The sequence below is a fragment of the Glossina fuscipes genome, unplaced genomic scaffold (genome assembly GCF_014805625.2).
Source record: "Glossina fuscipes isolate IAEA_lab_2018 unplaced genomic scaffold, Yale_Gfus_2 0, whole genome shotgun sequence".
Taxonomy (NCBI): domain Eukaryota; kingdom Metazoa; phylum Arthropoda; class Insecta; order Diptera; family Glossinidae; genus Glossina; species Glossina fuscipes.
In genome coordinates this window covers 10,525,928-10,541,888 of record NW_023998414.1, presented here as the reverse complement: position 1 = coordinate 10,541,888, position 15,961 = coordinate 10,525,928, and the positions used below count along the sequence as shown (strand labels likewise).

The window sequence follows — 15,961 nt, the reverse complement described above, 5'->3', positions numbered from 1 at the left end:
AAATTTATCAAAACAAAAGAATGTATTTATGTATTTTTAATAAATTCTATAAACATTATTTAAAAAAAATGAAAAAATAAAAAACAAAAGATTTAAAGAAAAGATTTTAAAAACTGTGGTGAGAGAAAAACTAATCAAAAAGGTGAGAACGAAATTCATATCCCAGTCGTAGTCACTTGTATACACTTACCGCTCGAAATAGCCAAAGCGATGCGATTTTCAATACCGAGAGTTGCACACTGGCCGGCCACTCCACAGATCGGATAAGCTTCCGTAAGGATGTGATCACGCTAATGCCTTTCTCTGCCTGTTGTTTGCTGGTTAGCGGAAAGAGAGTGTAAAAACTAAGCTTTAATATATTAAATCTTTGTTTCAGTATTTGTTTCCTCTAACCAAAGGATTATTGAAAGAGTAATCAATAGATTAACTGAGAAAGCTACAATTCACGTAATACTTTTCAGCACTTTTTTCATTGATTGAGTATGGGGCTCATCAAACAGATTCAGTCCAAACAATAAGTAATATATGGAAATTTTCCTTTTATATGACAATTTCTGCTTAAAGGTAATAAGTGTTTCGCACTCAAGTTTAAGCTTAATATCCTGTACTTCTGTACTTTATGTTGCATGACTTGTAATCTAAATAGGTTCGTGGTAGTAAAACGATTATGGTAGGTAGTGTTCCCTCTTATATGTTTACAATTTACACCCACTTTTTGTTATTAAGCTGAAAATAATTTGGAGAGCCTGGGATAAATGCAATAAATTTATACATTTTCAAGCTTTTCTTTCATAAACAAACACAAGGCACCACGCGTGTCCTCTTCTAAATTATTGCACTTGGATCCATTTTTTGCCTTAAAAGTACTCTTGCAAGATTTTAGATCGATATCCTGTTTAGTTTGCAGGTTATTCGGAAAAACGATTCTCTTCGTATTATAGATTTTTATCTTGACAGTCAAGTTTCCCCTAATTGGCTCCTAGTTTTATGCTGGTAAGAAACGTATTCGTGTAGCCTATGCCACTAATTTATATATGCTCCATATCAAGTAACAAAACTAGTATACTAGCATACGCATCTAATCCTATACTGCATACCTAATAACGAGATCTAACTGAACATCCCAGAATAAAGCGGTACTAAAAAATTATCTCAGTTTTCTCTATCTGTTCGCGTGTATTAGTCAAACTATTTTTAAAAGCTAAAAAAAGCTCTCTCTCTCTCTCTCTCTCTCTCTCTCTCTCTCTCTCTCTCTCTCGAAGTCTGTAAAATTGTTAGGTTACTCAGAAAAAAAAAAAAAGAAAAAGAAAACAAATAAAAAGTTATAATCGACCAATATACGTCATTAAAAACCCTACAACATTTCGCGTAACACAATTCTTATAATTATTTGTCTCTTTTTCTCTTTTTTGATACCGATGATGGCCTACGTATACCATCTGGATGCCTTTCGAAGTTCTTTATCGTTTATTACGTAAGCAATCATTTTGTAGCCTTTTGCACAGGCTCCTGAGATGCAATCAATTATTTTTCATACGTATGTTGATTTTTCAAGAAAAACTAGAAGAACTCAGAACAATTATGACGACAGTTCGCATTACATTTCTCCCACTCAGCACAACGAAACATCTGGTGAAGAAGAAGAAGAAGACAAAGGAAACGAGAAAGAAAAAAATGTAATTTTGACGTATTTTTCAGTTTTCGCAAATCAACAATCGTTTTCTTAATCTCTAACTTTAATAAAATTAATTGCAATTTATTATTAAAAAGTTGTTGTTGTTTCAGTAGAAAGAATCGTATCCTTGATAAACATAATAAGCAATTGAAAAGAGCAGAAAAATCGCAAATATTGAGACCAAGGTTGTGCGTATAGAATTTGTATCAACTTGCAAATCAATCGGAATAAGCCTCGGAAGTGTATCGCATTGAAAGCGACATAAATGGCATTGTCAAGGGATGTTTATAGGACATCTCTACCGGAAATCCGTTCACCAATTAAAAGAAAAAAGGATGTTTCATGTAAATCACGTTATGGGCAGGTGCCAAAGATGAATGGTCAGTTGGAGCAATTGGAAAAATTGGATCCCAAGAAGCCGTTTAAAGAGCAAGAAACTTTATTTATACAAAAACTACGGCAATGTCGCGTCTTATGCGATTTCGATAATCCCGATGCTGATGTCGAGGGAAAACAATACAAATATACGATACTTCGAGACATAATGGATTATCTAATACAAATTCGGGATACATTATCTGCAGCTATACATCATGAAGTAATCGGTATGGTCTCTTGTAATTTATTCTATACATTGCCTTCAGTTGAACTTACGGAAGATGAACGCGAAGAAGATGGTTTAGTTGAAGATGTTGCTTGGCTGCATTTAAGCTTAGTATACCAGGTGTTTCATATTTTTTTATATCATTCCGGATTTGTCCCGATTAGCGCTCAATATTTAATTAACAGGAGATATTTATCGCAACTTTTGCATCTATTATCTTCCGAAGATAAACGGGAACGTGTTGCTGTAAGGAAAATTTTAGTCGCGATTTACAATAAATTCCCCGATGTCCAACAATTTTTAAGGAAAGAAATATGCTATATTTTTTTAAGCTTCATATCTGAAGGACGTTATTGTAACGGTATACCTCAGCTATTACAAATGATGGTAGGAATAATTGACGGATATAATATATCGATTCAAGACGAATATTATGATATTTTGGAGATGGTGTTGCTACCTTTACATAAATGCAAGTATTTCATATTATATTACAAGAAATTGACAAATTGCATCATAGAATATATAAAAAAATATCCATTTCTTCGCGAGTATCTAATAAATAATGTTTTATCATATTGGCCGAAAACTTGTACGGAAAAGAAGATAATGTTCTTAGACGAAATCGAAATGATACTTGAGCGTGTTCATTCTCCAAAAACCATTAAGATCCAAGACAATCTTTTTCAACGATTATTGGAAAGTTTAACCAGTCCGCAGTTTCAAGTTTCGAAGCGTGCTCTGTCATTATGGAAAAATAAAGTCGTCCTCGATTTGATATACAAAAGAAATTTCTTCGATTTACCTGATTTAATATCAGCATTATATCGCGCTGGTAAGATGTGTTGGCATTCGAAGACTCACAATATCAGCATTTTAGAATACTTGGTAGACTTATTACAATCTTTTTATGAATCAACTGTTAAACTACCACGCAAAGATCGTATAAAACTCTGGAAGAGATGTATACTAACCAGTCAATGAAAGTAGCGAGCGCCTGAGCAAGAGCAACTCGCAATGGAGCAGCAACAACTGCAATAACATCAACAAGGATGAAAACCGAATCAACAAGGATATGTGCAGCAGTTAAGTGATTCAAAAGCAATAAAAACAAGAGGAACAGAAAACATGGGAAGATTAACAATAACTACAGCTAAAGTAACGAAAACATTGACAACAGTCGAGCCAGTAACAGCAATAAGCGAAACAAATTTTAAATTTAATGGAAATATTTAGCCATAAACGTTAACCAAATGCCCAACAAATGAAGGGCAACTAATAGTTAAGAGACGAAATATTACTTATTTTAACAAAAAGTTTGCACTAAAACTTAAGACAAAAATCATCATTTATAAGCAATGGGTTTTGCTCTCTAAACCCAAATGTTTAGGAAAATTCTACTTAAACGAATCCGTAGTTTCTTACAGTTTTTCTGTTCAGTTTTGTGTTCATTTTTTTTATTTTTCATGTTCTCTCCTCCGATTATTTTAAAGTTATTAATAAAGTGATTGATTGTATGCTTAAGCAATGAAGATATGGTTGAAAACTTTTCTTATGTTCGGGAGATTTATTATTTAAAAAAGAAGCGAGTAAAAGCATTATATAGGGGCCATAATTCCATTAAATACGTCACAGCACTTTGCTTTTATTCATATAACGTCTTTTTACTACAAGATGTTTAATGTTATATGAGACGGGGTCGAAAAAGTGGGCCGATCGGAACTATTTTGAATACCGCTTTTCCTTGAATCACAGCGAGTCTGTGTGCAAAACTTTATCAAAATATCTTAAAAATTACGAGTTCTAAGTTGAACACAAGACAGACAGACTGACAGACAGGGTTAAAAGAACAGTCAAGTGCTTCTGGATGCCTTAATATAATATTATACCGCACGGGGTGTAGGCTATAATTAACAATATTTGCGGCGGACAGATATCTTAAGTCCAAATTTATTTATACGAGGGGGTACTTCAAAATTTAAGGGTAAGAAATAAAGGCATAAATAAGTATAGAATTGAATATAAACAAAAGCTTAGCCAGTCCGCAGTTTCAACTTCATTTGGTTACACTAATTGCCAGTGTATAAGGGGCATCCGTTTGCCTGATCATGTTCGACTTCCACATTTATTTCTAAAATTTTTGTACGGACATACATAGATGTACACTTTTATCTTTTTATCTCAATTAATACGATCCAGCAAAAAAAATTCTCTCTGATAATTTTATTCTGAGGATAAGGCAATGCTCAAAACAATGCCGTTTGGTAAGCTTTTACTCTTTCTCTCTCTCTCTCTTTCCCTTACGCTTTTTCTCTCTCTGGCTCTATACCTTTTTGATCTGTCTCTATTCCCTCTTCCTCTCTCTCTCTCTCTCTCTCTTTCTTTCTTTCTTTCTTTCTCTCTCTCTCTCTCTCTCTCTCTCTCTCTCGATAATAGCTTATGGACTAATAACGGTCCCAGCTTTCAATACTTTCTTTAAAGGTAGGATCAGGATCCGTTAACTTATGCAACTCAACATGAATATTGTACATATATATTTCTGATGCATTTTTTTTTAATGAATACGCTAGTGAATCGGAGCAGTGATTCAATTCATTGCAGGAAGCATATGCGACAATGGTACGATGTTAAATTTACATAATTCTGAAGAATTTATTCTAATTCTAAGTAGAACAAATAGCGGGTGCATAAGCTGACTTAAGAACAGTATAGCGGATGATCTGACTCATTTTTCTTCATACATGTTAGATCAGATCGATGATCGCTACCACAATCGGTATACAAGAAAAACCTATTGATCGTTACATAAAGTCGGATAAAACTAAAATGCCATTCATAAGTGAGTGTAAAGAACAAAATAATGTTATGAACCAGTAAAAGTTAAAAAAAAAATTATAACAGTAAAAATAATTGCCGGAGCAATCCGAGGACGTGCAAACATTTCATAAGAAAAGATGAGAATAACTTTTCTTTTCATACAACATTTTGTATTTATCGTCGTCCTTCTAATACGTTCACTACTTTTGCTTTGCATTAAATTTAAAAAGAGTTTTTTTTTTTTTTGTTTTTTTTAGCAAAATTAATTACAGTTAGTAAATTATTGCTCAAAACGCTCATCAATCAGAAGTAGAAACTATTTATTAAAGACGGAAAGCGCTTACAGAAAAAGCTGAAATAAATTCGATCTTCGATATATAATAAGTCATAGCATCTTAATATAAGAATATGGTGAATTTGGATGAAACAAAAAACTTCAACGATGTAATGGATATGATCGATTTTCGTATTATTGAAGAGCATCCAATTGAGAGACGTTCGCCAACGAAAAGGAAGAAAAATAAATTACCCGCACAACGTTATGGAAATGCGTTTAGTGAGGATCCTCATCTGCGACCACAGCGGCCATTGAATCCAATACGTTCCGCTTTACGTGAACGAACATTATTTGCACGTAAGCTAAAACAGGGTCGCGTATTATTTAATTTTATGGATCCTTCCGCCGACATTGGAGGTAAAGCGATTAAAACGGGCGTACTTAGCAACTTAGCCGTCTATCTTGCGAACGCCAAAGGCATACTTACTGAAGGTATGTTTTATGAAGTATTGGGCATGATTTCAGCGAATATATTTCATCCGTTGCCGCCTCATCAACGGATAGAAGGTGAACGTAAAGATAATGTTAGTGTTGAAGAAGTATGCTGGGAACATTTAATGCTCGTTTATGAAGTTTTTTATTGTTTCGTACATCATTCAGGTTTCGACAAAGGTTACGCCCACGTCTATATGGATAAGAAATTTCTTATGAAACTTATTCAACTATTTGATACGGAAATTGAACCTGAACGTTATACGTTAGCCAATGTTCTATCGCGTATTTTCAAAAAATGTCCTACACGCCGCGAATTTATTAGAAAGACCATCGTCGACATATTCTTAGCTCATATATATGAAGGAAGAGAATTTAATGGCATATCTGAGTTATTACAAATCTTTCAATTAGTAATTATGGAATTCAAATCAATTCTTAAGTACGAATACTTTGAACTTTTAATGAGGGTTTTGTTACCTTTGCATATTAATCGTCTCTTATCTATATACCATATTAATCTATCCGGTTGTGTTGTTTTATTTGTTAAGAAATTCTCAGTACTCACAGAAAACGTAATCAAGCAATTACTACTATTTTGGCCGCAAAACTCATCAGAGAAGCAGGTTATCTTTTTGGAAGAAATTGATACCATACTTCGACTTATCGAATTAAGGGAGTTTCAAGGCATACAAAAGATTCTGTTTCGTCACTTGGGTAAATGTGCAAACAGTCCACATATGTTGGTTTCTAAAAGCGCTCTTCGAATCTTGAGAAGTGCTCATGTTCGCGCTTTAGTTGAGCAAAGCAATGTCTGCATACTGCCTATAATTGTACCGGCCTTGTATCAAACTACCAAGACACATTGGAATGAATTCATTGTATGGCTAGCTATGGATGTTTTAAAAGAATACCTGCAATGGATTGGATACTCATTCTATCAATTAACTTATCAAGATCACAAAGAACTATGGAAGGCATTGCATAGAGTAGCAGCTAATGCGTATGAGGAGAATGCAAATAATGATGAAGGTCGGGCGTCTCCGACAGCGCCACCGTCATTCATTCAAATGAATTCAGCATTATTTGAACAGTTATTAGCCGAATATACGGAAAGGCAACTGCAACGTGATATTGAAGAATCGCGAACAAGATTTATGTCGCAGTATACTACCAAGGGTGGTCCAAAACTTTCACTGATACCACTTGATGATACAACAAGTAGTAGTGATAGTGTCGATACCATATTATCGGAAATTGCTAACAACAGTGTCCTACAGTCGAAAGTTCACGAAGATTCAGAACAAAATCAGTCAACAGAGAAGGAACAACAACAATTTCAACATGATCAACAACATCAGCAGGAGGAGCAAGAAAATAAGGAAGAACAAGAGAAGCATCAAGAAGAAGAACAAGAATACGACGAAGAAGATGAATACGATGAAGAAGATGAAGAAGAAGAAGAGGAAGAAGAAGAAGAAGAAGAAAATGATGATGATGATGATGATGATGATGACCTTTAGCAACGCGTAATGATGAACTAATGATATTAACGCGAAGATAATTTCGGATGCGGATATTAATACAAACGATCCAACATAATAGACTTACTCCCAATAAAGATGCATAAGCCGTAGTATGAAAATCAGAACAAATGAATTACCTAAAGGCTATGAAATCTTCAAACTAACGGAAGAAACTTCCAACACATTTTGCATGTCTTGAATCGATAAGAAGCTAAGTAGCTAAGGAGCTGCTGCAACTAAATTGCTGCAAACAGAGGCAATGTCCAGAAATTTTGAAAACTAAACACTAAAGAATCTAATCATTCAGTCGCTTAAACTAAATAATGAAAATTAAAAAAAAAAAAAATGTGTTACGCATTGTATTGTCGTTAACTATTCAAGATTGAAATGTTTTCCTAATTATTTTATAATCTAGAGTCTAAATGTTAGTTTTCAATAGCCGTGCATTTTGCAAGAGTAATTCTATTATTATTTATTTTTTATTTTTGCTAGTTTATATATTAAATCTGATAAATCTATTTATACTTTGAGGTAAACGTTACAACTCCAGCATTTATCATATCAAGCAAATAATATTAAGTAAAAGAAGTCAAAAATTATGTATTACGTATTTATGTATGTGTATGTATTTCCTAGATGTTATTATATTACAAGTAGTTCATTTGCGAAAAATAAATACTTTTCAGAATTAAAGAAGAAACAATTTATTTACATGCAACGGTTAGTAAAGCAGAAGAAGCTCATTGTTGCATTTTGCAATCACCAAATGACCTGAAGTGTATTCTCCCGTGGCCCGGCGTCAATCACAATTTCTTCTCCCTTTCACTAACTAATATTCAAAACATTTATCTTCTGTGGAAATTTTGAGATCAACGTTGTGGATGTACTTAGTTCACTCTTAAGTAGACTAACGCTTGGTCAGACACTGAATATAATGTTAATAAAAGCGTTAATAAAAATTAAAAAACAGTATCGCTTGCTTGGGTGGTTCAACTTTAAAGTACACAAAATATGTTAATCAGGATTTTGGGGGCGCGAAAATACGAGGTACGTTCAAATGTACGATGACTGTTCAAATGTCATTGATTTCATAAATTCGATTAAGGAGGTAACGACCGTTTGGTCGAAAAAGCTTAAAGCCAAACTAACATTTCTTTTTGAACACGCCTCGTAAGTTTCACGTTTAATTTGAAAGAAATCGACGGTCGAACTTTGTAACTTTTTTTTTTCTTTTTTTTTTAATAGTCTACTAATAGATGGATTTGTACTGTATGTCTCAGTTTAATTGCAATAATAGGAAACTAAAACTTCATGTATTGTATGTGTTTTTCATCAGAGTGGAATTCAAAGGCCATGCAGTGAAATCTATCCATCCGCTCCTATTTAGGCTGAAAGACTTTTATTAATATGAATAAAAAACTATAACTCGATCTAGATTGCCTTAGTCGATTGTTCACATTTATGCTATTTAGTTGCACAGTGGGCTTCATGTGAAGAGGATTTATATTTTTCAATGATTTTGTCGCGGCTTTGTATGAGTAAAGATCGTTAATATGATCTAATTCAATATGTTCCCAATAGGGCTTGTACTTGAGCTGAAATGAATGCACCAATCGATCGTGTTGTTACGAAAGTTGTAGCTTGAACACAAGAAGAAAAAGGAAGGCAGAGAGACGGACCGATACTATTAAATGAGTTAATCTAATCTAATCATGGTCATTAAAAAATATATTTATAACAAATGTATAGAGTACATATAAAGAAAAGGAAGAGTCCTACTACAATTTTTCTTTCTCATTCTTACTGCAAGATATAAAAATAGGAAAACAAATGATGGGAAAGTTCGGGTATAGCACTGTTGCCTTTTGCAAATTGTTATTACAACGGAGGTGGAATACTGCCGAATACTTTGACTGCAAAGATTCAAAGGCCAATTGTAGCGGTGATTTTTCCTTGAAAACTGACTGTTCAGCGTCGCTATTTATTGTTGCCATTTCTTCAAAACATCCGCGCTAAACAAAAGGGTCTCTGAAGCTTTCTTATATATTCTTAATCAGAATTAAATTCTAGATAGATGAAAACCGGTCTGACCCGGCGACTATGCAGCTACGTGTGCAAAAGAAGATAACGGCTTTTGATTTGACAAAACTGTTCACAATTCTTGCCTACAGACTGGTATTGCAAATGGTTTAAAGCACACGCCTAAAATATAATATAAGTCAAGGAAATCTGTGCTCCCAGAATGAATATAACATAATCTAAAAAAAAAAGAAGAGAAAAATTCGCGCGTATTAAGTCAGTTTCCTCAAGTCCACGCGATCATAGAAATTAACAATGAAATGAAAAGCAAAAAACTGCAAAATTCAGTTTAAGAGATCGTACGCATTATGCAAACGACCTAATTGTATGCGTTCTTAACAAGCCTCGATATGCGTCACATTATAATAATAAAAAGAGAAATGTTAAGGCATTGATTGAATAAAAAGGTACTTTTTTTAAGGGCAATCAATGCAAAAGTTGTAGGTAGACTGATCCTGAAGATTCATCAAAATCGATTGAAGGACTAAATAGGTTTGGGAAAAAGCATTTCGGAGGCTTAGATATGTGTAGTGTGTTGTGGTAATCCTTAAAATCAAACGAATCTGTCAATGTCAAGCCTTTTTGATAAAAGAAAAGGAAAAGAGAATAGACATGTACTCCTCTTTTAAGAAAGCAAACGAGAGAAAAACGTTTGAGAGATGATCAAATTGTGTAATTAGCGGTCGACACTAGTTTAGCATTTAGTATATAGTCAACCATTTTTCATATTTCGCTATTAATTATTATTACATGAGAATTATATAAACATGAGAACGAAGCTAATACATATATATATATATATATATAAGAAGAAATTTTCGACACCCTTCGTTAAATCAAATAATATTCTAAAAGGAATAAAAAAATTATCTATCGAGAAATATGACGTGGGACGAAAGTGTGATCTGAAATTTCTCTTCTCCTTTGTGCTTCTTCTTCTCTCTCTGTTTATCTAATATGTTCTGGAGAGTTTTGATTATTTTGTAAGCAATTATTTCAATATTAATTTTGTTTGTTGCTTTTCTCTTCTTCATAACATCATATGGAACTAAATGTGTACTCATGCAGGCGCCTAGTTTTTGTCATTGTTACAATCGCAATGATCTTGACTTGAACACTTGACTTGATTATTAAGGCGCTCATAGAGAATGTCAAATTTTGCCCGTTGATAAAATGGCGGTTTAGTATGTAATATCTGTAAACGAAATAAAGCGAAAGAAACCATAACCTCTAAATTGCTTCCCTGATTTATCATAAAATAAAAATTCTTACCAATACGTTCAATGCTCTCTTAGAAGCAACTTCATACTAACGTAAGGTGTAAATATTGCAGCAACAAGAAAAAAAAAAAAAAAAAATTAAAATTATTAAATATCGTAAATGGACAGATGCGAAGTAAGGCGTGATTAATTAATAAATTTTTGCGAAACATTTCTGTACTCATTCAGGTTTGTTGAAAATGGCGTCAAGGGAAGACTTTAAACGAAACGATCCATTCGAAAGATTTTCTCCTATGAAGAAAATGAAAAAACCTCAGGGTCAGTCACGTTATATGCATTCAGACAATGAAGAATTAATACCGCTGCCATATCTGAATCCCAACATGAATGCTCGCAGGCAAGAGGGTGTGTTTATAAGTAAAATACGTCAGTGCTGTGTATTATTTCATTTCGAGACTCCTGATATTGACTCGGATGGCAAAAAAATTAAATGCAAAGCCCTTAAAAATCTAATACATTACATAACCTATGGGCATAATGTGCTTACCGATGCGATATACCCTGAAATTGTAGATATGTTTGCTTGCAATATATTTCATACGTTGCCACCCAACGAATTTACAGATGTCGACGCGAAAGAGATTATTTTTGAAAATTCCTGGACACATTTAAATCTGGTGTACGAGGTGTTCCTTAGCTTTCTAGAATCGCGAGATTTTCAATCGTTTTTCGCCGTACCTTATATTAATGAAAAATTCATTATACAGCTATTAAAATTATTTGATTCCGTGAATAGAGTGGAACGTCAACTTTTGAAAATTATTTTACATCGCATTTACAATAGATGTGTGACTCTACGAGAAATAATAAAAAGAGAAGTCAAATATGTACTTATAGGTTTTATCAATGGAACCGAGCATCTGAACGGCATTAATGAGATATTAAATTTTATGGAAAGTTTAATTATTGGCTTCGCCGTGCCATTAAAGTTTGAGTACAAACAATTTGCGATTAAAGTGTTGGTACCGCTACATAAAAAAGAAAACTTACCATCATTTTATGAACAACTTGGCGCTTGTATGACGCCTTTAATTAAAAAGGAGCCTTTACTTTGCAGACCGGTAATACGTGGCCTCTTAAGAATATGGCCGAAGAGCAGCGCAAGAAAGGAAACAATTTATTTGAACGAAATTGAGTCAATGATCGAAGAGATTAGCTTATTGGATTTTTATAGAATCCAGAATCATCTTTTTCGTCAAATATCAAAATGTGTATCCAGTCCGCATTATCAAGTTGCTAAGCATGCTCTTAATTTCTGCCGCAATAAATATGTCGTCAATTTGATTATGCAAAACTGCGATGAGATTATGCCTCTTATAGCACCGGCTGTGAATGACATCAGCAAACATTACTGGAATAAGACTATTTTATTACTCTCCCGCGCCGTCTTAATTAAATTTCAAAGAATGAATCCTGGATTATTTAATGAATTAATACAAAGTGAAATTGAGGAATTGGCAAGAAGAGCGCACGCAATGCAACAAGCACAGATGCAGCAGCAGCAAAACGGCAGGCAACAGCAACAAAACCTGCAACAACAACAAGCGGAGCAGATTGGACAACAGCAGAGAAAACCAGCAGAAGATGAAGAAGAAGAAGAAGAACAGGAAGAAAAACAACAACAACAATATGAAGAGACTCAAGAGAAAAAACAAGGACAGTTAGAGCATTCAGAACAATACCAGCAACAATTATCAGAACGACAAAACCAGCAGCAGCCGAAGCAAATACATCAACACGAACATGTACAGGAAAAACAAGAAGACGACGAGAGAAAAGGACGAGAACAGCGAAAAATGCAACAATATCAACAAGAACCGATGGAAGAGCAGACGGAAGAGGAGCACCGTGAACGACAACCAGAAGGAACGCAAAACCAATCAGGACAATACTACCAGGAGCAATTACATCAAAAAGAACAACAGCAACAACAACAAGCATGTGAACATAAAGAAGACGAACTACGGAGCCAAAACAGAATGCCACAAGATCAAGAGGAACAATTGCGAGAACAAGATCAAATGGGGCAACAACAACAGATACAAGAACAGAAGAAAGGACAACAGCAAGAGCAACAGAGAATCCCACAAGTGTTACAAAAGCAATTGCAGCAGCCACAGCTAGAAAAAGAAGAGGAATATAGACAACAGAAGCTAAAACAGTTATTGCAACAGCTAGAAGAACAAATAGAATTTCCAAAGCTACAGCCGGGAATACTTGAAAGGCAAGAGTACGAAGCCCAGCAACACCAACATAAGGCAGAAAAGCATGGAGAAAATCAAACACAGGAACAGCAGCAATCGGGAGGCGAATTGCGAAAACAACAGCGGGAAGAACAGGCTCAACACTTACAACAAGAAAAACAGCTAGGTCTGCAAGACCAGAAACAACCAGAAAAAGAAAAGGAATTGCAAAAGCCTCATCAAGATCAGCAAGAAGAAGATCAAAGGCAGATTGAACAGCAACTGCACCCGGACGAAGCAGAACAGGAGCAGCCACTTGATCAACAAGACCAACAGCGACAACCCCAAGAAGAGGGAGCAATAAATATGGAAGGAGAAGACGAAGGAGAAGAGAAAAAATTGGAAAAAGTATTCCTTGATGAAATCGATCCATATAATTTATGTTCGCTAAGCAAGAAAATTAAAACGAAGCGAACTTTCGTCCGATACGTAAACTTGAAGGCCCAAGAATTGGAAAAGCTGCCACCACTAAGGTATAAATATGCCGCAATTAAACAAGAGCAATTATTAATACAAAAATTACGTCAATGTTGCATTCCGTTGAACTTCTACGACCCTATGGCTGAATGGAGAGCCAAAATTATCAAATATGATACCCTTAGTGAACTATCGATCTATATAACACGTGCCCGTGGTGCACTTACGGACACTATATATCCGGAAATGATACATATGGTAGCTTGTAACATATTTCGTACATTGCCACCACAAGATTACAAGGATTTCGATAATGACGTAAACTTTCCGATAATCGATGCCGCTTGGCCTAGTCTACAATTGGTTTACGATGTTTTTGCCTCTTTTCTATATTCAAAAGCGTTTCGAGGAAATATTGCTGAAAATTTTATTGATGAGAAATTTATCAGCGAACTTTTGGAGTTATTCGATTCGGAAGATGAACGTGAACGTGTTGCATTAAAAAATGTATTACATCGTATTTACAGTAATTGCATAAATGTACGAGAATTCATAAAAAAGCATATCGGATTTGTATTCCTAACATTCATTTACGAAACAAAGCATTTTAGTGGAGTAGGGGAACTACTAGAAGTTTTCGCAAGCATAGTTAAAGGTTTTGGTGTACCGCTCAAGCTCGAATATAAACAGTTTCTGTTCAAGGTATTGCTGCCGATGCACAAATTGAAATGTTTATCACTTTATCATGAAAAGTTAAGCTATTGTGTTTTACAATTTCTTAAAAAGGATCCATTGCTCGCCGAGCCATTTATAAAGGGTCTTCTAAATATATGGCCGAGAAGCCATGCGCAAAAGGAAGCCATGTTTCTAGTTGAAATTGATGAAATACTTAGTGTAATTATTTTACCGCCTATTACAACGATTCAAGAACGTCTTTTCATCAAACTATTTAAATGTTTATCAAGTTCACATTTTCTGGTCGCTAGATATGCCCGTCACATCTGGAATAAAAGTACTTTTATATCTGCAATTAATGAAAACAATGCAATCTTCGCGTCAGTTAAATTAGACGAAGAGAATTTTGAATTGATTAACGATCTGATAAATAGATATGAAAATGCGAAACGCGAAAGTGCTGTTAAGGAAGTACGAAAAAAATTCTCTTACCTTGAATTAAATCTTGTGGCGAACAACAATGTTCCGGAGAAAGAAGTTGGGGAGGGACGGCAGCAACAACAAGATCCGAACATGTTAGGCTAACATGCTAAAGCAAAAAAAAAAAAAAAAAAATGTTTCGAAACCTCGACTTAAATAATCCGGCCTTCGCGTCAAACTGATTGCAGTCTCGTTAGATATATGTCTTGAGCATGCATGATAAACGTATTATATGAACATTGCTTCAAAAGTTGTAGAAATTTGTGCAAAAAAAAAAAAAAAACTGCCCGGTAATAAATTCTGTATGGAACATATGTGGCATAGGACAACAGCAGTTATGTGAACCGAATGAACCCATTACTGAAGCTTAAAAAGCTGTTGCCAGATATAAAAATAAATTCGCTTATTCTTAATGTCCATCAATACGGCGAGGATTTAAAATAGAAAATGATAATGTGTTATATATTGTTGTAATGTTTAAATGAAATTAACAAAAGCAAAAAAAAAAAGAAGAGAGAACAAGAAAAAGAAGAAGTTATTAACGCTATATATGTTTTCGTAAATCTTATGTAATCTTAGCATTAATGTCAGCTTATTTTTAGATTAATTAGAAACTATTTGAATACCATTTAGAAGCTAAATACTGTAAAGTCGGTTATTGTCCGAAAAAATAATTTGCAGTCGTTAGAAAGATAGAGAATAGAAAGGAAAACAAAAAAAAAAAAAAAAAAAAAAAAAAAAAAAAATTATGAATTAAAATTCTTCTTTTTTTTTTCATTTTTATTTTTGCTTATGTCTTTCCTTACCTGTGTTCGCAACGCAAGTGTATCCGAGAATTAATTGTTCTTAAAAACCTGGCGAATAACATTTAATTATCTATTTTTAATAAAATTTTGTGCATGAATTGAAATTTTCTTTAATTTATACAATTTTTTGTATTAGAGTCGTCCATAATCGTAATAACGATTTAAAAATCCTTCGTAATCAAATGTGAAATCACAGATAAAGTAGAGTTTATTGACGCGATTCAGCCGAATATTTAACTTACGTCATATAAAAGCAAATTGCATTTTTGTAAAATGAATGCTCAGCAATTGATTTGACCAACAGACTTTTAAAAAATTAAAAAAAAATAAATAAATAACTATGAAAATTATAGTCGGGCAAGGTCGTTAATTAGATACTATACATCACTTTGCTTACTGCAGTTATTCTCTCATTTTACTATAAATGCACTAAATATTATACACTATTTTCATGCGAAAGTATGGTCCATATTTGGTCCACTTAAGTTTTATATCAAATTACTATCCATGAAAAAATTTTCATCATCCAACACTAATAATTAAGTTTTGCAAACATAGATATATACATGGTAAAAATTCGGTACTATCGC

The 15,961-nt window shown here is 33.9% G+C and overlaps 3 protein-coding genes across 3 annotated transcripts; all 3 read left to right on the top strand.

Moving 5' to 3' along the window:
* The first annotated feature begins 1,724 nt into the window (after positions 1-1,724).
* LOC119641730 (serine/threonine-protein phosphatase 2A 56 kDa regulatory subunit epsilon isoform-like) lies at positions 1,725-3,493 on the top strand. The gene has a single exon (XM_038040552.1). The coding sequence runs from the start codon at positions 1,941-1,943 to the stop codon at positions 3,261-3,263; it is 1,323 nt and encodes a 440-aa protein (XP_037896480.1). The 5' UTR covers positions 1,725-1,940; the 3' UTR covers positions 3,264-3,493.
* Positions 3,494-5,264: 1,771 nt separating this feature from the next.
* Positions 5,265-7,980, top strand: LOC119636363 (serine/threonine-protein phosphatase 2A 56 kDa regulatory subunit epsilon isoform-like). Its single transcript, XM_038031682.1, has one exon. It carries the CDS (start codon positions 5,505-5,507, stop codon positions 7,386-7,388), a length of 1,884 nt encoding a protein of 627 aa, XP_037887610.1. The 5' UTR covers positions 5,265-5,504; the 3' UTR covers positions 7,389-7,980.
* Positions 7,981-10,828: 2,848 nt separating this feature from the next.
* LOC119644614 lies at positions 10,829-15,051 on the top strand. Its single transcript, XM_038044240.1, has one exon. The coding sequence runs from the start codon at positions 10,930-10,932 to the stop codon at positions 14,668-14,670; it is 3,741 nt and encodes a 1,246-aa protein (XP_037900168.1). The 5' UTR covers positions 10,829-10,929; the 3' UTR covers positions 14,671-15,051.
* The last annotated feature ends 910 nt before the right edge of the window (positions 15,052-15,961 follow it).

What these genes read in the sequence shown, in the direction of transcription:
- LOC119641730 (XM_038040552.1), top strand. Translation starts at nt 1,941, where the DNA reads ATGGCATTGTCAAGGGATGTTTATAGGACATCTCTACCGGAAATCCGT.
- LOC119636363 (XM_038031682.1), top strand. Translation starts at nt 5,505, where the DNA reads ATGGTGAATTTGGATGAAACAAAAAACTTCAACGATGTAATGGATATG.
- LOC119644614 (XM_038044240.1), top strand. Translation starts at nt 10,930, where the DNA reads ATGGCGTCAAGGGAAGACTTTAAACGAAACGATCCATTCGAAAGATTT.